The sequence below is a fragment of the Dendrobates tinctorius genome, unplaced genomic scaffold (genome assembly GCF_039654945.1).
Source record: "Dendrobates tinctorius isolate UK_male_01 unplaced genomic scaffold, ASM3965494v1 ptg000201l, whole genome shotgun sequence".
NCBI classification, from domain to species: domain Eukaryota; kingdom Metazoa; phylum Chordata; class Amphibia; order Anura; family Dendrobatidae; genus Dendrobates; species Dendrobates tinctorius.
This window is the reverse complement of record NW_027361868.1, coordinates 2724380-2751877: the sequence shown is the minus strand read 5'-3', so window position 1 is coordinate 2751877 and position 27498 is coordinate 2724380. Positions and strand designations below refer to the sequence as shown.

At 43.9% G+C, this 27498-nt stretch overlaps 1 protein-coding gene across 3 annotated transcripts in view; it reads right to left on the bottom strand.

Moving 5' to 3' along the window:
• GPATCH2 (G-patch domain containing 2) overlaps positions 1–27498 on the bottom strand; it is a 157565-nt gene that overhangs the window by 28816 nt on the left and 101251 nt on the right. For 2 of the 3 annotated variants that reach the window (XM_073553340.1, XM_073553341.1), the window contains exon 9: positions 8710–8798. The exons of the other annotated variant lie outside the window; for it this stretch is intronic. In XM_073553340.1, coding sequence (XP_073409441.1) covers positions 8710–8798 — 89 coding nt within the window. The remainder of the gene's footprint in view (positions 1–8709; positions 8799–27498) is intronic. 3 annotated transcript variants of the gene reach the window in all.

Sequence of the window (27498 nt, the reverse complement as noted above, 5' to 3'; positions counted from 1 at the left end):
ACAGGGAATTAAAGACCTTAAACCTCTATTACAGACCGGTGACAGGCAGAATTTAATATCTAGGTAAGGAGTGTATTAAATCCGCCTCGTGCGCTGGGATGGCGGCATCTTAATAAGACGTGTTATTTGGGAGTAGATTAAGTGTTTTACACATCCAGTGGCTCTCGGACGCCATACTATGCACCTCGTCATTATCGTCTATGGAAGGAGATGTCACAGCTTCCTAATCACTATCATTTCTATTCAAATCCCAAAAATGATATTTATGGCAGAAAAACACAAACGGCATCAGCGCCTTGGAAATGCACCTTAATAACATTTTACAAATGTTTTTAACCCTCCCCCAAGTACAACACCAGGCAGACCGCAAAACAACTAGAATATGACACATGGTTCATCAAGGAGGTAATTCTGATCCTTCCTAAAGTTACTCAACGCAGTCTGATCCTGAGTTACATCCTGTATTATTCGCCAGAGCTGCACTCAATATTCTGCTGGTGCAGTCACTGTGAACATACATTACTGTTCCTGAGTTACATCCCGTATTATACCCCAGAGCTGCACTCACTATTCTGCTGGTGCAGTCACTGTGTACATACATTACATTACTGATCCTGAGTTACATCCTGTATTATACGGCAGAGCCGCTCTCACTATTCTGCTGGTGCAGTCACTGTGTACATACGTTACATTACTGATCCTGAGTTACATCCTGTATTATACTCCAGAGCTGCACTCACTATTCTGCTGGTGCAGTCACTGTGTACATTACATTACTGATCCTGAGTTACATCCTGTATTATACCGCAGAGCCGCACTCACTATTCTGCTGGTGCAGTCACTGTGTACATACATTACATTACTGATCCTGAGTTACATCCTGTATTACACTCCAGAGCTGCACTCACTATTCTGCTGGTGCAGTCACCGTGTACATACATTACATTACTGATCCTCAGTTACATCCTGTATTATACCCCAGAGCTGCACTCACTATTCTGCTGGTGCAGTCACTGTGTACATACATTACATTACTGATCCTGAGTTACATCCTGTATTATACTCCAGAGCTGCACTCACTATTCTGCTGGTGCAGTCACTGTGTACATATATTACATTACTGATCCTGAGTTACATCCTGTATTATACCCCAGAGCTGCACTCACTATTCTGCTGGTGCAGTCACTGTGTACATACATTACATTACTGATCCTGAGTTACATCCTGTATTATACCCCAGAGCTGCACTCACTATTCTGCTGGTGTAGTCACTGTGTACATACATTACATTACAGATCCCGAGTTACATCCTGTATTATACCCCAGAGCTGCACTCACTATTCTGCTGGTGCAGTCACTGTGTACATACATTACTGATCCTGAGTTACATCCTGTATTATACTCCAGAGCTGCAGTCACTATTCTGCTGGTGCAGTCACTGTGTACATACATTACATTACTGATCCTGAGTTACATCCTGTATTATACCCCAGAGCTGCACTCACTATTCTGCTGGTGTAGTCACTGTGTACATACATTACATTACAGATCCCGAGTTACATCCTGTATTATACCCCAGAGCTGCACTCACTATTCTGCTGGTGCAGTCACTGTGTACATACATTACATTACAGATCCCGAGTTACATCCTGTATTATACCCCAGAGCTGCACTCACTATTCTGCTGGTGCAGTCACTGTGTACATACATTACTGATCCTGAGTTACATCCTGTATTATACTCCAGAGCTGCACTCACTATTCTGCTGGTGCAGTCACTGTGTACATACATTACATTACTGATCCTGAGTTACATCCGTATTATACCCCAGAGCTGTGCTCACTATTCTGCTGGTGCAGTCACTGTGTGCATACATTACATTTCTGATCCTGAGTTACATCCTGTACTATTCTCCAGAGCTGCACTCAATATTCTGCTGGTGCAGTCACTGTGTACATTACATTACATTACTGATCCTGAGTTACCTCCTTACTTATACCCCAGAGCTGCACTCACTATTCTGCTGGTGCAGTCACTGTGTGTACATTACTGATCCTGAGTTACATCCTGTATTATACTCCAGAGCTGCACTCACTATTCTGCTGGACTGTGTACATACATTACATTACTGATCCTGAGTTACATCCTGTATTATTCGCCAGAGCTGCACTCACTATTCTGCTGGTGCAGTCACTGTATATGTACATTACATTACTGATCCTGAGTTACATCGGTATTATACTCCAGAGCTGTGCTCACTATTCTGCTGGTGCAGTCACTGTGTACATACATTACATTACTGATCCTGAGTTACATCCTGTATTATACTCCAGAGCTGCACTCACTATTCTGCTGGTGCAGTCACTGTGTACATACAATACATTACTGATCCTGAGTTACATCCTGCATTATACTCCAGAGCTGCACTCACTATTCTGCTGGTGCAGTCACTGTGTACATACAATACATTACTGATCCTGAGTTACATCCTGCATTATACTCCAGAGCTGCACTCACTATTCTGCTGGTGCAGTCACTGTGTACATACATTACTGATCCTGAGTTACATCCTGTATTATACTCCAGAGCTGCACTCACTATTCTGCTGGTGCAGTCACTGTGTACATACATTACATTACTGATCCTGAGTTACATCCTGTATTATACTTCAGAGCTGCACTCAGTATTCTGCTGGTGCAGTCACTGTGTACATATATTACATTACTGATCCTGAGTTACCTCCTGTATTATACTCCAAAGCTACACTCTCTATTCTGCTGGTGCAGTCTGTTATGAATGGGTCACCGAGGAGAAAAAAAACAAAACAAGCTAAGTCACAGAAAACCAGAGAGGTTGGTATCTATGCAGATTGCAGATCCCTGATCTTACCACACAACTAGCAGTAGCTGTGGAGCGTGCCTACGTTGTTCCTAGACGATTCGTCACGGCCGGTGGACTCAATAAGCCTAAAGCAAGAAAAGGGAAAACTAACTGCCCCAGAGCAGACCCCAAAGGAATAGACAGCCCCCAAACATGTACTGACGGTGAAACAAGATGAAGGCACAAACACATGTAGGAAAATAGGCCGAGCAAATGATGGGGCCCAAACTAACTAGACAGGAAAGGAAAGACACTGTCTGCAACCTGCAAAAAGCCCTACAAAAATCATGTCCAACACTTCTGATAGCAAAATTAACCCTGAAGTCACTAGACTTCTCCCACTATATCAGCACTCTGAAATATTCTGAGACAGAGCAAAAAGAGACCGAACTAGTAAGGGACAAAAAGCCAATTGGCAAAATACTGATAATAACAGTGGAAATTCAGCACAGCCACCAGCAGGGGCAGGATGACCACACCAAAAAACTGAATAGACCAAAAAAATCAAGTGTGAACATTAGCAGAAAAACTTAGCTTTAGATGACTGGAACAGAGCTGAAAACCAAGAGCTGACAAGCCAGAAGGAATCACCAGTAACTGAATAGGGCGTCGGCTGTCTTAAATCCAATCTGAGACTCCTGAGATCCAATCGTCATCCTCATTCTCAGGTGGCAGATCTCCACCAATCAAATCAGCCTCTCTACCTCCTGTTACCACCAGAGGGAGTCTGGAAGGAGAACTCACAAGTGGTGAACCAGAGAATGAACTCACCCCCCTTGAGGAGGGGTCACCGAACCCTCATCCACGCCACCAGGCCGATCAGTATGGGCCCGGTGAAAAGCACGAACCAATCTATTGGCATGAATATCGGAGGCAGAGACCCAAGAATTATCCTCCTGACCATATCCCTTCCATTTGACCAAATACTGGAGTCTCCGTCTAACCAAATGAGAATCCAATATTTTCTCTACCTCATATTCCACATTGCCTTCAACCAACACTGGGTCAGGAGGTGCTGCCATAGGAACCACTGGCTCAACAAACCTCTTCAACAGAGATTTGTGAAATACGTTATGGATCTTGAACGTAACTGGAAGAGCTAATCGAAATAAAACAGGATTAAGAATTTCCAAAATCTTATAAGGACCAATAAATCTTGGCTTAAATTTTGGAGATGCAACCTTCATAGGAATATGACAACCAAACCATATCACCCACTTTAAACCGGGGACCAATGGTCCTATGCCGGTTGGAAAATCGCTGGGCCTTTTCCTGAGCGAGTGACAACTTATCCACTACTTGGTCCCATATCTGCTGCATTCTCTTAACCACAGTGTCCACACCTGGGCAGGACGAAGATTACACTTGCCCTGAAGAGAATCGAGGATGAAACCCAAAATCACAGAAAAAGGGTGACATCAAAGTGGCAGAACTAGCTCTATTGTTCAGTGCGAATTCGGCCAAGGGCAAAAATGAGACCCAATCATCCAGATCAGCAGATATCAAACATCTCAAATAAGACTCCAAGGTCTGGTTTGTTCTCTCAGTCTGTCCATTGGTCTGGGGATGAAACGCGGAGGAGAAGGATAACTGAATTCCCAGATTGGAACAAAAGGCTTTCCAGAATCTGGAAACAAACTGGACTCCTCTGTCGGACACAATATTCTCAGGAATCCCATGTAACCGAACCACCTGTTGTAAAAACAAGGGCACCAACTCATCGGAAGATGGCAACTTTGGGAGTGGTACAAGATGGACCATCTTCGAAAATCTATCACAAATCACCCAGATAACAGTCATTCTCTGAGAGACAGGAAGATCAGAAATAAAATCCATTGAGATATGAGTCCATGGCCTCTTGGGCACCGGCAAGGGCATCAGCAACCCACTAGAACGAGAACAGGGTTTAGACCGAGAACAAGTCCCACAGGACTGTACAAACTTCCTGACGTCACGAGATAAGGCAGGCCACCAAAAGGACCGACTCACCAAATCTCTGGTACCAAAAATACCCGGATGACCAGCCAATGCGGAGCAATGAATTTCAGACATCACTCTCTTTCTCCACTGGTCAGGAACATATAATTTTCCCATAGGGCAACGCTCAGGTTTATCCTCCTGAAATTTCTCCAGGACGCGTCTCAATTCGGGTTAAATGGCAGAAAAAACTACCCCCTCACCTAGGATGGTAGTAGGCTCGGTCACACTAAGAGAATCGGCAAGGAAACTCCTAGAAAGGGCATCTGCCTTAACATTCTTAGTGCCCGGAAGAAAAGAGACCACAAAATTAAAACGCGTGAAAAACAAGGCACACCTAGCCTGTCTAGGATTCAAGCGTTTGGCTGACTCCCGTTAAATCAAATTCTTGTGATCAGTGAGGACCACAACTTGATGTCTAGCTCCCTCCAACCAATGTCTCCACTCCTCAAATGCCCACTTCATGGCCAACAATTCCCGATTCCCCACGTCATAGTTGCGTTCAGATGGGGAGAACTTTCGAGAAAAGAAGGCACAGGGATTCATCTTAGAAGTCACAGGGTCTTTTTGGGACAAAACAGCTCCTACACCAATCTCAGAAGCATCTACCTCCACCTGAAATGGAAGTGAGACATCAGGTTGCTGTAAAACTGGAGCTGAAGTAAATCTCTACTTAAGCTCCTGAAATGCTGAGACAGCCTCAGGAGACCAATTGAGCACATCAGCTCCCTTCTTGGTCAGATCAGTCAGTGGTTTGACAATACCAGAAAAATTACCTATAAATTTACGATAGAAATTAGCAAAACCCAAAAACTTCTGGAGGGCCTTCAAAGAAGTAGGGTGAACTCAATCATAAATGGCCTGTACCTTGGCAGGGTCCATTTCAATAGTCGATGGAGACAAGATAAATCCCAAAAATGAAATCCTCTGTACACCAAAGAGGCATTTCGATCCCTTAACAAACAGGGAATTCTCTCTCAAAATCCGGAACACAGTCCGGACGTGTTCCACATGAGAATCCCAATCACTAGAAAAGATCAAAATATCATCCAGATAGATGATCAAAAACTTATCTACAAAGTCTCGAAAAATATCATTCATAAAGGACTGGAAGACAGAAGGGGCATTAGTGAGCCCAAAAGGCATCACCAGGTACTCAAAATGTCCCTCCGGAGTATTAAACGCCGTCTTCCATTCATCCCCGTGCTTGATGCGAATAAGATTATACGCCCCCCTGAGGTCAAGCTTAGTAAACCAGCTGGCACTCTTAACTCTGGAGAATAAATCAGACATCAGAGGTAACGGGTACTGATATTTAACGGTCATCTTGTTAAGGGAACGTAATCAATACAACGGTCTCAATGAACCATCTTTCTTGGCCACAAAAAAAAAAACCCCAGCGCCTAACGGTGACGAGGATGGTCTAATATGACCCTTCTCCAACGACTCCTCAATATAGGACCGCATAGCATCATGTTCGGGTACTGATAAGTTGAAAAGCCGACCCTTGGGAAATTTACACCCAGGCATCAACTCAATTGCACAGTCATAACTCCTATGAGGAGGCAAAGACGCAGACATACTCTCACTAAATACACCAGAAAAATCGGCTAGATAATCAGGAATATCATGAGACTGAGGAGAGGTGGAGAAAACAGGAGCGTCCCTAAGAACACACTGACAACCCCAACTCACCACAGACCCAGATTTCCAATCCAAAACTGGATTATGAGTTTGCAACCAAGGAAAACCCAGAACAATAGTATCATGCAATTTATGCAGCACCAAAAATGTACAATTTTCTTGATGGTCTGGGGCAACTCGCATTGTCACCTGGGTCCAAAACTGAGGTTTATTCTCCACCAAAGGAGCAGCATCAATACCCCTCAAAGAAATAGGTGTCTGCAGAGGCGTCATGGACAAACCACAACGTTTAGCAAAGTCCAAATCCATCAGATTCAACGCTGCTCCTGAATCCACAAAAGCCTTAGTGGAAAATGTGGACAAGGAGCAGATCAGAGTAATAGCCCAAAGAAACTTAGGTTGTACACTGCCCACAGCAAATGTGTGAGCAAAACGTTTCTCTCATTTAGGGCAGACAGAAATAGTATGAGAGGCGTCTCCACAGAAAAAACACAGCTTATTACGCCTTCTAAACTCCCGACGTTGCGCCCTAGACAAAACCCCATCACATTGCATAGGTTCAGACATTTGTTCAAAAGGTGGCAACGCCTCCCGTGTAGTTTTACGTTACTTTTTTTTTCCTATATATAATTTTGTAGACCTATAATAAAAAAATAAAATCTTGCAATTTTCACACCGGCCACTAGGCCTAATATCAGACTCCTATGTCCTGTTGGGTTCATGGACATTAGCAGCAACAGACTGATTCTGACCCTGATTATTAGTACAGATGCATTACCTGAGCATGCTCTAGTCTGGACAAGAATCATTGTGCGTGATGGGAGGAGGTGAGCTGTGATATCACATATGGTGGATGATGAATTCTGTGTTATCTACTGTATAGAGAGGTCTTATTAGTCATCGTACAGGAGGAGGTGAGCTGTGACATCCCCTATTGTGATTGGTGGATCCTGTGTTATCTACTGTATATAGAGGTGATATCAGTCATTGTACAGGAGGAGGAGGTGAGCTGTGGCATCACCTATTGTGAATGATGGCCCCTGTGTTATCTACTGTATATAGAGGTGTCATCAATCACAGGTGGAGGAGGTGAGCTGCGATATCACATATGGTGGATGATGAATTTTGTGTCACTTACTGAATAGAGAGGTGTTATTACTCAATGTACAGGAGGAGGAGGTGAGCTGTGACATCACCTATTGTGAATGGTGGATCCTGATTTTGTACTGTATATAGAAGTGATATCAGTCATTGTACAGGATGGGGAGGAAGTGAGCTGTGACATCTATTGTGAATGGTGGATCCTGATTTTCTACTGTATATACAGTAGAGGTGTCATCAGTCATTGTACAGTGGAGGAGGAGGTGAGCTGTAACATCACATTGTGAATGATGGATCCTGTGCTATCTACTGAAAATACAGATGTTATCACTCATTGTGCAGGAGGAAGAGGTGAGCTGTGACATCATCTATTGTAAATGGTGGATCCCATATTATCTACTGTATATAGAGGTGTCAGTCATTGTACAGAAGGAAGAGGTGAGCTGTGACATCACATTGTGAATGATGGATCCTGTGCTATCTACTGTATATACAGATGTTATCACTCATTGTGCAGGAAGAAGAGGTGAGCTGTGACATCATGTATTGTAAATGGTGGATCCCGTATTATCTACTGTATATAGAGGTGTCAGTCATTGTACAGAAGGAAAAGGTGAGCTGTGACATCACGTATTGTGAATGGTGGATCCTGATTATATGCTGTATATAGAGATGATATCAGTCATTGTACATGAGGGGGAGGAGGTGAGCTGTGACCACCTATTGTAAGTGGTGAGTCATATTTTGTCGACTGTATATAGAGGTGTCATCAGTCATTGTACAGGTGTAGGAGCAGGTGAGCTGTAACATCACCTATTGTGAATGGTGGATGCTGTGTTATCTACTGTATATACAGGTGATATCAGTCATTGTACAGGAGGGGGAGGAGGTGAGCTGTGACATCCCCTATTGTGAATGATGGATCCTGATTTTCTACTGTATATAGAGATGTCAGTCATTGTAATTACATTTAAGTAGATAATGACGCTGATGAAAGTCTTCCTTAAAGAACAGGAAATATAAGTTAAGTTAAAGACCTAATAACCTGTATGACAATAGCCTGTGACGCTCTACTTTAACACATCAATGACCACAAAGATGCCTCACCAGACGCTGTCGGTCCCGGGAGCGGGGCGGCCTTTCTTCTCCGTTTGATGTCTCCCATAAACAAGGATCCTAAATGGACACTCGTTTGTCTGAAAGTAATTAACAAACAAAACTGTTAACAAAGAGTGGGGGGAAAAACCGCCAACCAGAATATATGTCCTCTATAATCCGGGCTCACATCAGGAGCTTGTCGGCGAAGACGGGCCGCGTAATGCCGCCACCAATCTTGTTTATATCGAAACATAATTATGTTTGTTGACAAGTGCTCAGCGTATAAACCCACCGCCATAAATTCTGACGGGAATGAATAATATCAAAGGAATGCTTTTTAATTTTAAGATCTGGCAATCTTCCTACCTCCATGAGAAAAAAAAATTATAAAAATTAAAAAAAAATCAAAAGCCCGAGGCTCGTGACAGGTAAATAGCCCAGATTAATTGTAGGCAGGGATGACAATACTGTTTGTGGGTTATCAATTGGTTACTAATGCCCTCCTGTGTCAGCGCGACGTTTATTACAGGAAATGCTCGCAGCCATTTATTGTAAAGGTAATATGCAAAAAGAAAATCATTTTCTATGGTAAGCAATAGAAAACACAATTATGGCTAATTGCTATAAGCACCGCACTCCATCACCCAGATTTTTTTTTTTCTCCTTTTATAAGGTGCGAGAAGTTTGCAACAAAAATCTTTTCAAGGCTGGAAATGACAATTACGTTTTTAAGGGGGATCCCAATTTTGAGGGTCATGCCCAAGGTTGCCCTATGTATGTAGATACAAGGAAGCATCAACTCTAGAGCCAGTATGTCCTTGTACTGCGGCTGTGAGTTATGGGAATATCTCACCAATGCTACAAGTTGTGCTCAAAAGTTTACATACCCCGGCAGAAATGCTGCTTTCTTGGCCTTTTTTTATAGATATAATATGAATGATAACATCAAAACTTTTTCTCCACTCATGGTTAGTGGTTGGGTGAAGCCATTTATTGTCAAACTACTGTGTTTTCTCTTTTTAAATCATAATGACAACCCAAAACATCCAAATGACCCTGATCAAAAGTTCACATACCCTGATGATTTTGGCCTGATAACATGCACAGAAGTTGACACAAATGGGTTTGACTGGCTACCAAAAGGTAACATCCTCACCTGTGACCTGTTTGCTTGTAATCAGTGAGTGTGCATAAAAGATGAGTGAGTTTCTGGGATCCAGACAGTCTCTTGCATCTTTCATCCAGCCACTGACGTTTCTGGATTGCGAGTCATGGGGAAAGCAAAAGAATTGTCAACGGATCTACAGGAAAAGGTAGCTTAACTGTATAAAACAGGAAAGGGATACAAAAAGATATCCAAGGAATTGATGATGCCAGTCAGCAGCGTTCAAACTGTGATTAACAAATGGAAAATCAGGGGCTCTGTAAAAACAAAACCACGGTCAGGTAGACCAACAAAAAATTGATCCACAACTGCCAGGAAAATTGCTCGGGATGCAAAGAAAAACCCACAAATAACATCAGCTGAAATAATGGACTCTCTGAAAACTAGTGGTTTGCCTGTTTCAAGATGCACAATAAGGAGGCACCTGAAGAAAAATGGGCTGCATGGTCGAGTCGCCAGAAGAAAGCCATTACTGCACAAATGCCAGAAAGTATCTCACCTACAATACGCAGAATAGCACAGAGACAAGCTTTAAAACTTCTGGAACAAGGTAATTTGGACTGATGAGACCAAAATTGAACGTTTTAGCCACAACCATAAACGTTACCATTTGGAGAGAGGCCAACAAGAGCTATGATGAAAGGAACACCATTCCTACTGTAAAGCACAGAGGTGGATCGCTGATGTTTTGGAGATGTGTGAGCTACAAAGGCACAGGAAACGAGGTCAAAGTTGAAGGAAAGATGAATGCAGCACGTTATCAGCAAATACTGGAGGCAAATTTGTACTCATCAGCCCAGAAGCTGCGCATGGGACGTACTTGGACGTTCCAACATGACAACGATCCAAAATACAAGGGCAAGTCGACCTGTCATTGGCAACAGCAAAGTGAAGGTTCTGAAGTGGCCATCTCAGTCTCCTGACCTCAATATCATTGAGCCACTCTAGGGAGATCTCACGCGCACAGTTCATGCTAGACAGCCCAGGAATTTACAGGAACTGGAGGCTTTTTGCCAAGAAGAGTGGGCAGCTTTACCATCTGAGAAAATAAAGAACCTCATCCACAACAACCACAAAAGACTTCAAGCTGTCATTGAAGTTAGAGAGGCAATACGCGGTATTAAGAAATGGGGTATGTGAACTTCTGATCAGTAGTTTGACAATAAATGGCTTCACCCAACCACTAACCTTGAGTGGAGAAAAAGTTTTGGTGTTATCATTCATATTTTCTGAAATAAAGCAAAAATTCTTCCAGGGTATGTAAACTTTTGAGCACAACTCTATGTACAACTTATATACAGGATGAGTGAAAAATGTATGATTGGTGGGGGTCTGCTACTTTTAGGTTTTGTAAATTTTTTACTTTATTTTTTTTTTAGAATCCTTTGGAGACATGGACCTGTGGATGTCCAATTGCTAATGCTATACACTGCAATACTATGGTATAGCAGTACAACAGTGTGTCCAAGATCGCATCAATGAGGGTCTACAGAAGGACCCTGGCTGCTACTGTAACCCATCGGTGCCCACAATTGTGTTGTGACCAGCAACCATTACATGAGAGGTTGACAGCAGCATGTAAATGATTGAAAGCAGCAATCAGAGATCATCTCTGGCTGCTGCTAGACACAGATCCCGGCTATGTAACCCAACTGGCATATCCCCTTTGTGGAGGGAGTTTATCTCTTCAGCACTGATGTACATGTGTCATTGTAAGTTAAGAGGTTAATTATCCAATGTTTTTGCCAATTCATCATCTCAGATTTTTCGAAATGTCGCAAAATTTTGGCCAAATGTACTACAGTACCCTGGTAGAGTTAAATATATATTTTTTTTTGCACAATTGAAGACGAACATGCTACAACTTAAAGATTATTGAGAAGGTTGTGGGGTATTCTACACAAAAAAAGGTGCAAACATGTCAAAAGACCAAGAAAAAGCAGCAAATCCTAACTTCCTGTACAGTAAAGCAGGTTTACCAAAATACACCTAGATCCCGGATAGCTTTATTAATCAGCTTTAGCACCACCTCTTTAAAAAGATAAACCTTGCTGCCAAATATAGGTGATCGCAAAGGGTTTCAGCAGGAGGAGCCCTCAAGATCAGCTTAAGATTGGGGGATATTAACGAGTCCACCACTATAGGGAGTCTTGAAAAGTGAACTTTCTAATTGAAAACATTTGAGTTTTCTCTTAAAATATCCATTTTTCCCTGGATACTCATTGATGATATTATACATTCTGAGAGCTCGGTGTCTGATCTTTTTTTTTTTTAAATGATGTTCTGTTAGTCTGGAAAAAGCTGGCACACAGGAGCTTCATGTTACTTGCCCTTCACCCAGGGGCGCACGCTGAAATGGTAATTATTTTAAGGACACCACATTATTTTATAGCCATTTTTTCACCCAACTTCTGATTTAATTGTCTTAAATAGAACAATACATCCCATTAAGAAAGTTCTGAGTAATGGCGGCTGATCCGAGGCCAGAGCATCGCATCCGGCCCGCTCAATAGAGATCATCACATGAGAAAAGTCCAAAAGTTCTCAATTTTTTCATGCTCTGTCCTCCGATAGTATAATAATAATAATAATAATAATAATAATAATAATAATATTATTATATATATATATATATATATATATATACATATATATACATACATACATACATACACACACACACACACACACACACACACACATATACACCCACCACATTGAAATAGACAGAAAAGATGGCCATTGATTTTCTTTTTTTATCTGATCTGCTAATCAGTAATTTCCATGTTTATGGTGTTCTCCTTTTTGCCAAAATCCTTTTTGCCAAAAAAAAAAAAAAAAAAAAGCCCCCAAACAGACCACAAGATGTCCCACCGCTGGTGAAACCTGAGACCAGCTGTGATCACTTCTGGGAATCTGTCAGCAAGTGATCTGTTGCCCCTACAGTGCCCCCGCAGGATAATGTTTGTATTACGTAGTTATCATTGAATTTAATGGCCTGTGCAGCTCATGTGTTGCTGGGTCTTCCAAAGAGACTTTCAGCTCTTCACTCTAGCAAACACATCAGACCCCTCCATTAACTGGATTTCCCAACAGGGTGTGTGAAAATGGTTTCTGACAACTCTAGAAACTGTATTGCATGGGTTGTTGTATGGTTTACTTGCCTTTTCTACAGTTTATGTTGAAGTGAATTTCAAAGATCAGGACTACCGAACCCCAAGAGCCAGGCTCTGCAGCCCCGTCTGGATGGAGAATAGGTGCACATGCCCGGTCTCTGCTCCGTTCATTTGTTTTTTTACAGTCCCATTAACAGTGAAAGGAACGGAGGTCGCGCATGCGCCTATCTGCGCTATTCTAGAGTCCCAATCTCAAAATCGCTGGGGGACTCTAGGAGGCGAACCCACCCCTCTGGAGTGATCAGAAAATCATCCCTTTATCCAATGGAGAGGGTATAGATTGTGCTTTTGGAAATAACCCTCTAAAGGGTAATCTTTTAAGAAGCCCCCTAACTATGGAACAGCACCATACAGCCCTCAGAGCTGAAAGTATATGTCCATGGGTCATTAAGGGGGTAAGCATTAAAGGGGAGTTACCATCCTAGTTGCTCCTATATCAAATGTCTGGAGCAGCATCATTTATCAAGAAACAGCATTAAAAAAAAACACGAAAAAAAAAAACATATATTAATAAACCTGGGCCAAGTGAACTCCGGGACCTGCCTTACAGGAGCAAGCGCCTCGCCTCGGCTGAGTAATTCTAGCAAGAATTGATTATCTGCTCGGCTGCATTGAGATATCTAGAATATTGATCAGTCAGATTAGAGCACTCAGACCCTTGTGAAACGCGAGATTCCTGGAGGCTCGGCGCTGGAGTTGTTTGTAATAACATTAAGTGAAGACCACTTTGTTACTCTTGTCACCCCTCATGTAGAACATCACAGTTACTTTTTAATTTAAAATCAATGTACTGTATTGTCTGAGAGGCGGCCCCGGGCCCCTCGTCACAAGCGAGCCATTCGTCTTTGCATACCGGGACACTTTGATCAGGAGCCAAAGCGAGCGGGGACGCTTCTCGCTGCTGAATACGGGTCTGTACATAATGCGAGGACAGGTGGTTTTTTTTTGGTGCTCATTTTGACATTCCCTACTGATTGGTAGGGTTCCTTGGCAATAAGAAGATCCCAAAGTGTCCCCCCTATCAGGACCTTCAGTCACTAGCTGTAACCTGTGGGAAAATTCAAGGCTTTCATTTCCTTGCAGCAACCCCCAGAGGTGAAATTAAGCATTATACAGTGCTAACAAATCTAAGGTCCCAAGGAAAGAAGGTTCAATCATAATCACAGATGGTGATTATTTACTGTAAGAGCAGTGAAACTATGGTTTCGTTACTGAAAGAGCACTGAGACTATCAGTAAAGAATTCATAGTCTCAGTGCCCTATCAGTAAAGAATTCATAGTCTCAGTGCCCTATCAGTAAAGAATTCATAGTCTCAGTGCCCTATCAGTAAAGAATTCATAGTCTCAGTGCCCTATCAGTAAAGAATTCATAGTCTCAGTGCCCTTTCAGTAAAGAATGCATATAGTCTCAGTGCTCTTTCAGTAAAGAATTCATAGTCTCAGTGCCCTATCAGTAAAGAATTCATAGTCTCAGTGCCCTATCAGTAAAGAATTCATAGTCTCTGTGCCCTATCAGTAAAGAATTCATAGTCTCTGTGCCCTATCAGTAAAGAATTCATAGTCTCTGTGCACTATCAGTAAAGAATTCATAGTCTCAGTGCCCTATCAGTAAAGAATTCATAGTCTCAGTGCCCTTTCAGTAAAGAATGCATATAGTCTCAGTGCTCTTTCAGTAAAGAATTCATAGTCTCAGTGCCCTATCAGTAAAGAATTCATAGTCTCAGTGCCCTATCGGTAAAGAATTCATAGTCTCAGTGCCCTTTCAGTAAAGAATGCATATAGTCTCAGTGCTCTTTCAGTAAAGAATTCATAGTCTCAGTGCCCTTTCAGTAAAGAATCCAAAGTCTCAGTGCCCTTTCAGTAAAGAATTCATAGTCTCAGTGCCCTTTCAGTAAAGAATTCATAGTCTCAGTGCCCTATCAGTAAAGAATTCATAGTCTCAGTGCCCTTTCAGTAAAGAATTCATAGTCTCAGTGCCCTTTCAGTAAAGAATTCATAGTCTCAGTGCCCTTTCAGTAAAGAATCCAAAGTCTCAGTGCCCTTTCAGTAAAGAATGCATATAGTCTCAGTGCCCTTTCAGTAAAGAATTCATAGTCTCAGTGCCCTTTCAGTAAAGAATGCATATAGTCTCAGTGCTCTTTCAGTAAAGAATTCATAGTCTCAGTGCCCTTTCAGTAAAGAATGCATATAGTCTCAGTGCCCTTTCAATAAAGAATTCATAGTCTCAGTGCCCTTTCAGTAAAGAATTCATAGTCTCAGTGCCCTTTCAGTAAATGTTAAGTGGGCACTTAAGAATTATTGTTATAGGGGCTCTGAGTATTATGACCAACAAAGCTGCATATGGGGTATTATTACTTTTTAGGGACAAAATGTGGAGGGCACTAGCACAGGGCATTCATATTTTTTAGGGGGGAATTTTACTATCTAGAGAGCACATTATTACTGTACTATGTAAGGGGCACAGTGGCGGCATTATTACTATGTAAGGAGCACAGTGGTGGCATTATTACTATGTAAGGGGCACAGTGGTGGCATTATTACTATGTAAGGGGCACAGTGGTGGCATTATTACTATGTAAGGGGCTCAGTGGTGGCATTATTACTATGTAAGGGGCACAGTGGTGGCATTATTACTATGTAAGGCGCACAGTGGTGGCATTATTACTATGTAAGGGGCACAGTGGTGGCATTACTACTATGTAAGGGGCACACTGGTGGCATTATTACTATGTAAGGGGCACAGTGGTGGCATTATTACTATGCAAGGGGCACAGTGGTGGCATTATTACTATGCAAGGGGCACAGTGGTGGCATTATTACTATGCAAGGGGCACAGTGGTTGCATTACTACTATGTAAGAGGCACAGTGGTGGCATTACTACTATGTAGGGGGCACAGTGGTGGCATTATTACTATGTAAGGGGCACAGTGGTGGCATTATTACTATGTAAGGGGCACAGTGGTGGCATTATTACTATGTAAGGGGCACAGTGGTGGCATTATTACTATGTAAGGGGCACAGTGGTGGCATTATTACTATGTAAGGGGCACAGTGGTGGCATTATTACTATGTAAGGGGCACAGTGGTGGCATTATTACTATGTAAGGGGCACAGTGGTGGCATTATTACTATGTAAGGGGCACAGTGGTGGCATTATCACTATGTAAGTGGCACAGTGGTGGCATTACTACCATGTAAGGGGCACAGTGGTGGCATTATTACTATGTAAGGGGCACAGTGGTGACATTATTACTATGTAAGGAGCACAGTGGTGGCATTACTACCATGTAAGGGGCACAGTGGTGGCATTATTACTATGTAAGGGGCACAGTGGTGGCATTATTACTATGTAAGGGGCACAGTGGTGGCATTATTACTATGTAAAGGGGACAGTGGTGGCATTATTACTATGTAAGGGGCACAGTGGGGGCATTATTACTATGTAAGGAGCACAGTGGTGGCATTATTACTATGGGCAGTGGTGGAATTACTACTATATAAGGGGCACAGTGGTGGCATTATTACTATGTAAGGGGCACAGTGGTGGCATTACTACTATGCAAGGGGCACAGTGGTGGCATTATTACTATGTATTTGGCAAAGTGGTGGCATTATTACTATGTAAGGGGCACAGTGGTGGCATTATTACTATGTAAGGGGCACAGTGATGGCATTATTACTATGTAAGGGGCACAGTGGTGGCATTATTATGTGAGGCGTTAAGAGGAGCTGTTATTGTACCACACGGCAGGTGCTGTAGGACACATACGGCTGCAGCGGTATCAGCAGAATGAGTAGTTTGCACAGGTTGGGCATATATATGGATGGTGCTGGAAATGTGAGAAGTCAGATGTGTCTTTGTTGTAATCTCTGTAGCAGAGTTCTGGCTGGAGAAGTCGTTACGTCGGTCTGGGCCAGATGGAAAAGACGGGAAAAGTGAACGATTCCATAAGAAGGATCGTCAGCTGTAAGTCACCATCTATAACAGTGCTGTGATCTCTATATGGTCTGCAGGACTTGTGTCTACCCCTATATGTTCTCCATATAGTAATATCAGTGTTCGTTTCTGTATATAGATTTATTTTCAATCCCAGTGCGGTCATCTGCTGATGTTCCCCTATACTTACAATTAGGGTGCGCCATGTAGCTGTAGTCAGGATTACCTGGTTAGGGGCCCACTCAGATTTTTCGCCCCCCCCCCCCCCCAGCTAAAATCCTAGCTACACCTCTGCATCTACCCCATCCTTGTGGTATATGCTCCACCCAATCCTTGTTAATGCCCCCCAAACCAATATATGCTCCCCCAATCCATGCATATGCTCCCACATAGAATGTTAGAGTTGGAAGGGACCTCAGGGTCATCATGTCCAACCCCCTGCGCAATGCAGGATTCACTCAGCCTTTGTTTGAAGACTTCCACTGAAGGAGAACTCACCACCTCTCGTGGCAGCCTGTTCCACTCATTGACCACCATTCACTGTCAAAAAGTTTTTTCTAATAACTAAACTGTTGTTTCTCCTTTCAGCTTCATTCCATTGCTTCTCGTATTTCCATGAGCAAATGAGAATAAGGATGAGCTCTCTACACTATGACAGCCCTTCAGATATTTGTACACAGGTATTAAGTCTTTCAACATCTATTTTAAAATGTTGTGCCCAGAACTAGACACAGTATTCCAGATGAGGCCTGACCAAGGAGAAGTAGAGGGGGTAATGACTTCACGTTATCTAGACTTTAGGCTTCTCTTAATACAGCCTAGAAGTATATTTGTCTTTTTTGCTGCTGCATCACACTGTTGACTCATGTGCAGTCTGTGATCTATTAGTATACCCAAGTCTTTTTCACACATGCTGTTGCTTAGTTCTATTCCTCCCATTCTGTAGATGTAATTTTCGTTTTTCTTGCCCAGATGTAGAATCTTGCATTTGTACCTGTTAAATACCATTCTATTAGTCGCTGCCCATAGTTCAAGCTTATCTAGATCCTTCTGAATCCTTTATATTTTCTAGTGTTATCGCCCCTTCACACACAGCGAGATCGCTAGCGAGGTCACTGATTTTGTGATTCAACAGCGATCACGCCAGCGATCTCGCTGTGTGTGACATGCGTCAGCGACCGGCCCCCCTGCCGGGTATCGCTGATCGTGCTCTAATGTCCTGGGCCATTTTTTGATCGTTGGTCTCCCGCTGGCCAGCACGCATCGCTGTGTGTGGCAGCGGGAGAGCAACGATCAGCGAGCTCCCAGCGCTGTAAGCAGATGCTGGGAGCTGGTATCCAAGGTAAATATCGGGTAACTAAGTGCGCGCGTCGCTTAGTTACCCCGCTGTGTACACTGGATACCAGCGTGCTCGCGCTGGGAGCAGGTATCCAAGATACACAGCGGGTAACTACAATTGTGGCCAAAAGTATTGACACCCCTGCAATTCTGTCAGATAATACTCCGTTTCTTCCTGAAAATGATTGCAAACACAAATTCTTTGGTATTATTATCTTCATTTAATTTGTCTTAAATGAAAAAACACAAAAGAGAATGAAGCAAAAAGCAAAACATTCATCATTTCACACAAAACTCCAAAAATGGGCCAGACAAAAGTATTAGCACCCTCAGCCTAATACTTGGCTGCACAACCTTTAGCCAAAATAACTGCGACCAACCGCTTCCGGTAACAATCAATGAGTTTCTTACAATGCTTTGCTGGAATTTTAGACCATTCTTTGGCAAACTGCTCCAGGTCCCTGATATTTGAAGGGTGCCTTCTCCAAACTGCCATTTTTAGATCTCTCCACAGGTGTTCTATGGGATTCAGGTCTGGACTCATTGCTGGCCACCTTAGAAGTCTCCAGTGCTTTCTCTCAAACCATTTTCTAGTGCATTTTGAAGTGTGTTTTGGGTCATTGTCCTGCTGGAAGACCCATGACCTCTGAGGGAGACCCAGCTTTCTCACACTGGGCCCTACATTATGCTGCAAAATTTGTTGGTAGTCTTCAGACTTCATAAGCCATGCACACAGTCAAGCAGTTCAGTGCCAGAGGCAGCAAAGCAACCCCAAAACATCAGGGAACCTCCGCCATGTTTGACTGTAGGGACCGTGTTCTTTTCTTTGAATGCCTCTTTTTTTTCTCCTGTAAACTCTATGTTGATGCCTTTGCCCAATAAGCTCTACTTTTGTCTCATCTGACCAGAGAACATTCTTCCAAAACGGTTTAGGCTTTTTCAGGTAAGTTTTGGCAAACTCCAGCCTGGCTTTTTTATGTCTCGGGGTAAGAAGTGGGGTCTTCCTGGGTCTCCTACCATACAGTCCCTTTTCATTCAGACACCGACGGATAGTACGGGCTGACACTGTTGTACCCTCGGACTGCAGAGCAGCTTGAACTTGTTTGGATGTTAGTCGAGGTTCTTTATCCAACATCCGCACAATCTTGCGTTGAAATCTCTTGTCAATTTTTCTTTTCCGTCCACATCTAGGGACGTTAGCCACAGTGCCATGGGCTTTAAACTTCTTGATGACACTGCGCACGGTAGACACAGGAACATTCAGGTCTTTGGAGATGGACTTGTAGCCTTGAGATTGCTCAGGCTTCCTCACAATTTGGTTTCTCAAGTCCTCAGACAGTTCTTTGGTCTTCTTTCTTTTCTCCATGCTCAATGTGGTACACACAAGGACACAGGACAGAGGTTGAGTCAACTTTAATCCATGTCAACTGGCTGCAAGTGTGATTTAGTTATTGCCAACACCTGTTAGGTGCCACAGGTAAGTTACAGGTGCTGTTAATTACACAAATTAGAGAAGCATCACATGATTTTTCGAACAGTGCCAATACTTTTGTCCACCCTCTTTTTTATGTTTGGTGTGGAATTATATCCAATTTGGCTTTAGGACAATTCTTTTTGTGTTTTTTCATTTAAGACAAATTAAATGAAGATAATAATAACAAAGACTTTGTGTTTGCAATCATTTTCAGGAAGAAACTGAGTATTATCTGACAGAATTGCAGGGGTGTCAATACTTTTGGCCACAACTGTAAGCGATGCCTGTTTGACAGCTCACCAGCGATCATGTAGCGAGGCACCAGCGATCCTGACAAGGTTGTATCATTGTCGGGATCGCTGGTGCATCGTTTTTGTAACGGGACCCTTAGCCATCTTTTAAGGGCCCGTCACACTAAGAGATATCGCTAGCAATATCGCTATAACTAGTGACGTTATAGCGATATTGCTAGCGATATCACTGTGTCTGATACTTACCTACGACCGGCTCCCCCGCTGGTTATCGCTGATCGTGCGAGAACGTCCAGGACTGTTTCTCGTCGTCAGCTTCCTGTGGCGCTTCCTGCTGTGAGGACGAGCGACGCGTGGAGCCGGGCGGGAGGACGCAGGATCGCCTGGTGTGACAGGTAAGTAGCGACCCCCGTCCCCAGCGATGTCGCTAGTGAGATCTGCCTATGTGGCAGCTCACTAGCGACCACTTAGCGATGTACTAGCGATCCTGACCGCGTCATATCGCTGGTCGGGATCGCTGGTACATCGCTAAGTGTGACAGTACCTTTAGATTTGCATTGTCTGCAAATCTGATCAGTTTACCTTCAGTTCCTTTATCTAGATCATTTATAAAAATGGTGAGCAGCATTGGGGGCCAGAATAAAGCCTTGTGGTACACCCCTCATCCTGGTATATGCCCTCATCCTACTCACCTTCCTTCCTCTCCTCTTCTAAAGACACTCAAGCTTCCGCACCCAAGCGACGGGTGTGCATGACGTCACTGCCACGTGCCCAGTCACGTGCACGCCACCGTCAGCGTCTGTCCTCCGACTGGTCGGAAACGTGTATTTCTGTTCGCGGACCCGGCAAGTTGGTTCGCTGCAATACACTTAAGCTACATGTGAATCCGAGGACGCACATCCAGCTGAAGTAGGGGCTGGCATTGCGTGCCCACAGTTCGCCACCACTGATATAGGTGGTCTCTTGCATCTGCTGGGGCTGATAAAGGTTAATGAAATTCACAGTAAGGCTCCAGTATCAGGCACTGCGCCGTGTGCCTACAGATACACATGTATAGAGAATTCCAGGATCACCATAGGAGGCGAGCTGTGACATGTATTGTGAATGGTGGATACTGTATTATCTGCTGTATATAGAGGTGTGATCAGTCATTGTACAGGACGGGGAGGAGGTGAGCTGCGATATCTATTGTGAATGGCGGATCCTGTATGATCTCCTTTATGTAGAGGTGTTATCAGTTGTTGTACAGGAGGGGGAGGAGGTGAGCTGTGACATCACTAATTGTGAATGGTGGCTCCTGTGTTATCTACTGTATATAGAGGTGTTATCAGTCACTGTACAGGAGGAGGAGGTGAGCTGTGATATCACCTACTGTGAATGGTGGATCCTGTGTTATCTACTGTATAAAGATGTGGGGAGGAGGTGAGCTGTGACACCTATTGTGATTTGTGTGTTATCTACATATAGCTGATATGTGTCATTGTAGAACACAAGTAGCAGCTTGCACTGCGGCTCACGGTAAAAATACCTATGACATAAAAACGGGCTTTCTAGTTTTGGAAAACCGCTGTCCCCCCGGCTGTGTCCCTCCCTGTGTCCAGCGCTGAGTCTTCACCACTGCTCCTGATGCCGGTTACTGTCTGCAGCGCTGACATCACATCAGCACTGCAGCCAATTACTGGTCCGAAACTGGAGAATCCCTTGGATGAAAACAGATAATTTTCTAACGATTTTCTTTATGCAATTCTCAGACGAAGCAGTGTCTATAAATGCTACGGGGAAATATAAAGCATTTTCATCTATTAACCCTTAGTTCCCGAGGCACAAGAGTCTCTTTCTCTGCACTAGCGCCAGCCGGGGCGAGACGGCCAAGTACTACAGTAACGTATTCGGTTTCTGAATGGCCACCTTGCCTGGAAACTTGGCTCACGATGACGTGGTGACAGGGATGTGAGTAAACAGTGTCAACTGGAATAATTTTTTTTCAGAGGGAGACAACAGGAATCTGTCGCCCCGCTTTACTCATTTGGATAGAGAGAATTTTCAGAGGATTAAGCCTAGTTAAAGCTGCGCCCTCTGGACAAGACGTCTTTCCTAGCAGAGCCGGACAGGCTCAGGAAGCAAACAGATGTGACTATGGTCCCTGGCGTTTGGCAAGAACGCTCATTGTCAGTAAGAAAAATATAAGCCCGGACAGGGGGGGATCAGCTGCGCCGCAGTGGAGCAGCCCTGCGAGTGTCAAAATAGCAGCCGCGGACTGGCAGCGGGAGGTAGGAGGGTTACTGGAGCCAGCGCCATGCAATGTTCCACCAAAGAGCCAAGAATCTGCCCATTAATTACTGAATCCAGCCCAGCGGAGGCGCAGAGCATCGCACCCTCCCAGGAAACGCACCGAGAAGATCTGCACTATGCTGCAGAGCAAAACTAGTCCAGAACTCGTGACGAGGCCCGACTCTTCATAAAAAAAAATAATAATAAAAATGATTAGGAGAAATTAAGACTCTCCGAGTGAATGTAGCAAAAGTAACACGGCACAGAGAAATAAGAAATATAAATCCCCGGCTAAACTAATAAATAAAAAAAAAAAAAAAAGGCAATAATGAAAAACCGAAACGTAACAGTTTTAGACTTTCGTATTTAGCAATTTTGTACCAAATAAAGATAAAAGATATGTAATAAGGTCAGGGTTTTTTTTTCCAAGGATTTTTCAAGTTGTTGTTTTTTTAGTGTGAGCTTTACATGTGATTTGTGGATTTGTCTAAGAATCATATGATATATGGTGCAAGCTGAGCCACAAGGTCTCCAGGCACCGGAGCCACAAGGTCTCCAGGCACCGGAGCCACAAGGTCTCCGGGCACCGAGCCCCAAGGTCTCCGGGCACCGAGCCCCAAGGTCTCCGGGCACCGAGCCCCAAGGTCTCCGGGCACCGCAGCCACACAAGGTCTCCGGGCACCAGAGCCACACAAAGTCTCCGGGCACCGAAGCCACACAAGGTCTCCGGTCACCGGAGCCACACAAGGTCTCCGGGCACCGGAGCCACACAAGGTCTCCGGGCACCGAGCCACACAAGGTCTCCGGGCACCGAGCCACACAAGGTCTCCAGGCACCGAGCCACACAAGGTCTCCGGGCACCGAGTCGCACAAGGTCTCCGGGCACCGAGTCGCACAAGGTCTCCGGGCACCGAGCCCCACAAGGTCTCCGGGCACCGAGCCACACAAGGTCTCCGGGCACCGAGCCCCAAGGTCTCCGGGCACCGGAGCCACACAAGGTCTCCGGGCACCGGAGCCACACAAGGTCTCCGGGCACCGAGCCACACAAGGTCTCCGGGCACCGAGCCACACAAGGTCTCCGGGCACCGAGCAACAAGGTCTACGGCCACCGAGCCACAAGGTCTACGGGCACCGAGCCATTTTCTACCCTAGACCACCATGTGTATTGGCATTAGATCATGGAGGGGCACATGACCCGAGACGTCTTTTTCAATAGCTCCTATTGAGAAACACAGTGCATGGGAACCTAGGGCTTGTGCAATACCATGGCCAGTGCTTTTTAATAAAGGCTGAAGATGGTCACGTTCCACCAGCCGCTGTGTATAGGACCGGACTGCTGTTCCTGCTAAAGATTTGCAGAACCCTGGTCCAGGATCCACATTGGTACTCCATGACAGTCGGACCAGGACAGTGCAAAACTGGATGCCGGCACTTGAATGCTAGGAAGATTGCACTGCCCTTGTCTGGCAGCCAACGAATACGAACATGGATTCTGCAAGTCTTTGTTTACAAAACTTTATTTACAAGCGAAGACGATGGCGCTGATCTGCCAATAACGTTGTTGTTATAATGCTTATAATCAGAAAAATCATTCGATGTCCAACCCCTTTAACCTGTCTCACTTTGCTCGGAGAAGACCATTTGAGGATCCGACTTCTGGGACCCCTATACACTTAAGAATGAAGACGCCTGAAGCAGAGCTGAATAACCTTCACCGCCCTGGCTTCTCCGCTGTGCAGCCTACCCCATTCATTCCAATAGAGCCGTGCCGCATTGGGTGGCCGGAAGTGCCACAGTGTGGAGGAAAACTGTGAAGATTGGTAGCGTTCCCAGAGGTGGGCATATCCTAGCGATATTACAATTCTTCATTCCTGACATGGGCATACCCCTTGGACCGCAGCGCTTTGACCACTCTTCGGGGCAGCTGCCCCCATTCATTCACACGGTGCTGCGTAGGGTGGCCACGAACGCTACACCATGGAGGAAAAACTGGGAAGAGTAGTGATTGCAATAACCACTTGTTGGAAAACTGATTAACTTTTCATTACACCAAGAATAACGTTAATCTGCAGGACCCATATCTCACCTAGAACTGATCTTTTGCAGTCGGACGGATGAGAAATTCCGCTGCTACGTGTGCGCGTGTAATGGTGGCGCGTGAAATGGTGCCGTACCCTCTCAGGACACCTCTCTGCCTGTATCACTTGGCGTCTTTGTCCTGCTACAATGCTCTGCTTCTCCGGAGACCCCCGAACGGTTAGTGTTGAGCAGAACGTCCCGATCTCTCGGCACTGGCGGCTTGCTGTCCTTACAAAGGATAATGCATTGTTTTCTTCTCCCCTCTAATTAGTTATTTAAACATATGTTCAGCATTTAACTCTAAATGTTTGCTTTTTCCCCAAGCTCGCAGACAGCTGTCCAAGACGCCAATGCCAGAAACATTAAAATATCAACATCTGCTGAATTATGTAAATTTACTGGAATATAATTGAGCACAAGTTGGGACTGATCAAATCCAAATTCTGAATTGAAACATCAGGCCAACATCCCGGCCGAGGGCGGTGAGAGAATAGGACGCGCAGCCCGGTGTGGATGAGGAGATACGGTATATACCATGTCTTGTATACGAGGCACTTCTGGAACTTGCATTTTCCTTCACATTTTTTGGGGATTGCAACCGTCATAATTAAAGCAGGACAGGGATTACATTCTCCACCGCTGCCCTGCAAATCCACCAGCAAAATATATAAATATATGGGGCGCCAGGCGTGAGCGGTTGTATGAGAGCAAAGATTTTTTAGGTCACATGTAGCCAGAGATTTCCCCTCTCACAGCACGATCTCATAAACACAGAGTAATCTGCAGCTGCATCCCCCTCCTAATCCAGAAAAGCTCCATGTAGCTTCTGGAATATGGCTCCCATCCTGGTCTCTGATCATAAAGCTAAATCAGAGGTAGAAACTAATATTCAATGTCACCTGAACAAATGTTGCGTGAATTAATAGCGCAAGCAATATAACTCCTCCCCAATGCTTCCCGAACTCATCAGTCACTGCTCCAAATAAGACAGACTGCCATCTCACTGAGGGATCAGATTACAACTATCTATTAAAGGCTATGAAGAGGAAAGAGAGGATGGAAGCGGGGGAAGCAGAGTTAAAAATAAAGGTAGAGATCCACAGACCTATGCTGTTGCTTTCTAGTAAATGTTTATCTCACCCCTGAAATGGATTCACATCTACACTGCTCAGTACTACTATATAATGTCCTCCATGCTGCTGCATTGTAGCAAGTGTTTATCTAACCCAAGTGCTGAATTCACAGCTACACTGCTCAGTACTGCTGTATAATGTCCTCCAAGCTGCTGCTTCTTAACATGTGCAATACTGAAACAGGAGAGAAGGAATCACTAGTTATTTGTGCCTGCAGTACACTGAAAAATCATGGCAGATAGGCTACACCCACAAACTCAGAGACTACACTGAGTGGAATTAGACTCTTACCAACAGGTTTTCCCAGATATCACCGTTGACCTTTGACAGTCTCAGCAGGAAAAGACCAATTATCTTGTCGACGAGGGGTCCCATCCAAAAAATGTCCTAACCGTTCAAGTGAGAATGACGCCACTAGCACAGTATTTTTAAAGAGTCCTTGTTTGGGGTTCTAAATAGTGAAACGTGTTAACCTATAAAAAGTATTCAAATCTCAGATCTTACTATACAGAAACGAATAGAAATATATCACAAAAAAATACCAAAGATTACATATAAAAAAAAAAGACTCTGGAAACAAAAAGTGAAGCAGAACGTGCGCTCCCTTAATTGTCAGTGGACCCCCCGTATCCCTAATAGGAAATCCACTTAACCAACAATCTAATGTTCAGTTTTCTGATCCCGATATATTAACAGCTGCTCAAAAAATGTCGTAATTAATGGTTTAATTTATTTTTGGCAACGTGGAAGCGGTGACAAATAGTTATGTATCTACAGCAAATTAGGACTCTTTCCCAAACAGCAGATGACAGGGAGATGAAAAAAAAATTAAATTGTCTCTTTAGGAATTAAAATTACGGCAATTGCATATTCAGATGCCAATGTTTTCTGTAAAAGAAAAAAAAAAAAGTTACCTATAAGGCCTGTTTCACACTTCCGTTTTTTCAAATCCGTCAAAATCCGTTGTTTTCCGTAAAAAAACGGATCCGCCATTTTTTGCAGGATCCGTTTTTTTGTCCCATAGACTTCCATTACGGTTACCGCGGATCCGTCAAAAAAACGGATCCGTTTTTAAAAAAACGGATCCGTTTGCATCAGTTTCCGTCAAAAAAACGGAAACGGATCCGTTTGGCGGACACAAAAACGGAAGTGTGAAACAGGCTTAAGGATTTGTGTACTGGGGTCTGGTACCGATCTTACGTTAATGCATGTGATATGACTTCGCACAACCTTTGAGTAGTACAGAACCGTAATACGGAACCTATGGAGATGTACGGGGGGGGGGCTTACAAAACCTCTATGCCTCCCAAAATTGTGGTTCGGCTCCATCCAAATCAGTATTATGGTGGTTATACGCTCCACACTAATAAGTACACCAGCCTCATCAGATCTATTTAATAATGTTTGCCCATAGGATCATTTTAAATTTCACCCAATTATTTTTTAGAAATCCTGTGTGACATGATCGAGTTTTGCATGGGCAACAGCATTAATACCGTCCCGTCATGCAGAAAGTATATAACCCCATATTCATTGATCCCCCCACCATCATTTGCAGTCAGTTCTTTCCAGACCTTTGCTGAATAATGTCTGTACCTAGACGCCTAGTTTCCCTTTCACAGCAGACACGGGTGATCCCTGCCCTCCTGTTTCTATGTAGTGTTTGTTCAGAAGCAGCATGGATGGCATTCTACAGAGGTACTGAGCGGTGTCTATGTGAATCCAGCACTGATCCCTCAATCAGCTGGCAGTCTGTTGATAGATTTCAGCAGTTTTTCAGGGTGGATGATCACTTCACAAAGAAGGGAGAAGTTCCCCAAACATGAAGAAAGCAGAAAATTTCTCTGATAAGATATATTAAGGAGTTTCTACTGAGACTGAGTTGTACTATTGATTTATGCAAAGTCTGTTCAAACCACTATCCAATATTCTTGATTATTGGGTCATCATAATACACAAGTTTCTAGACAACG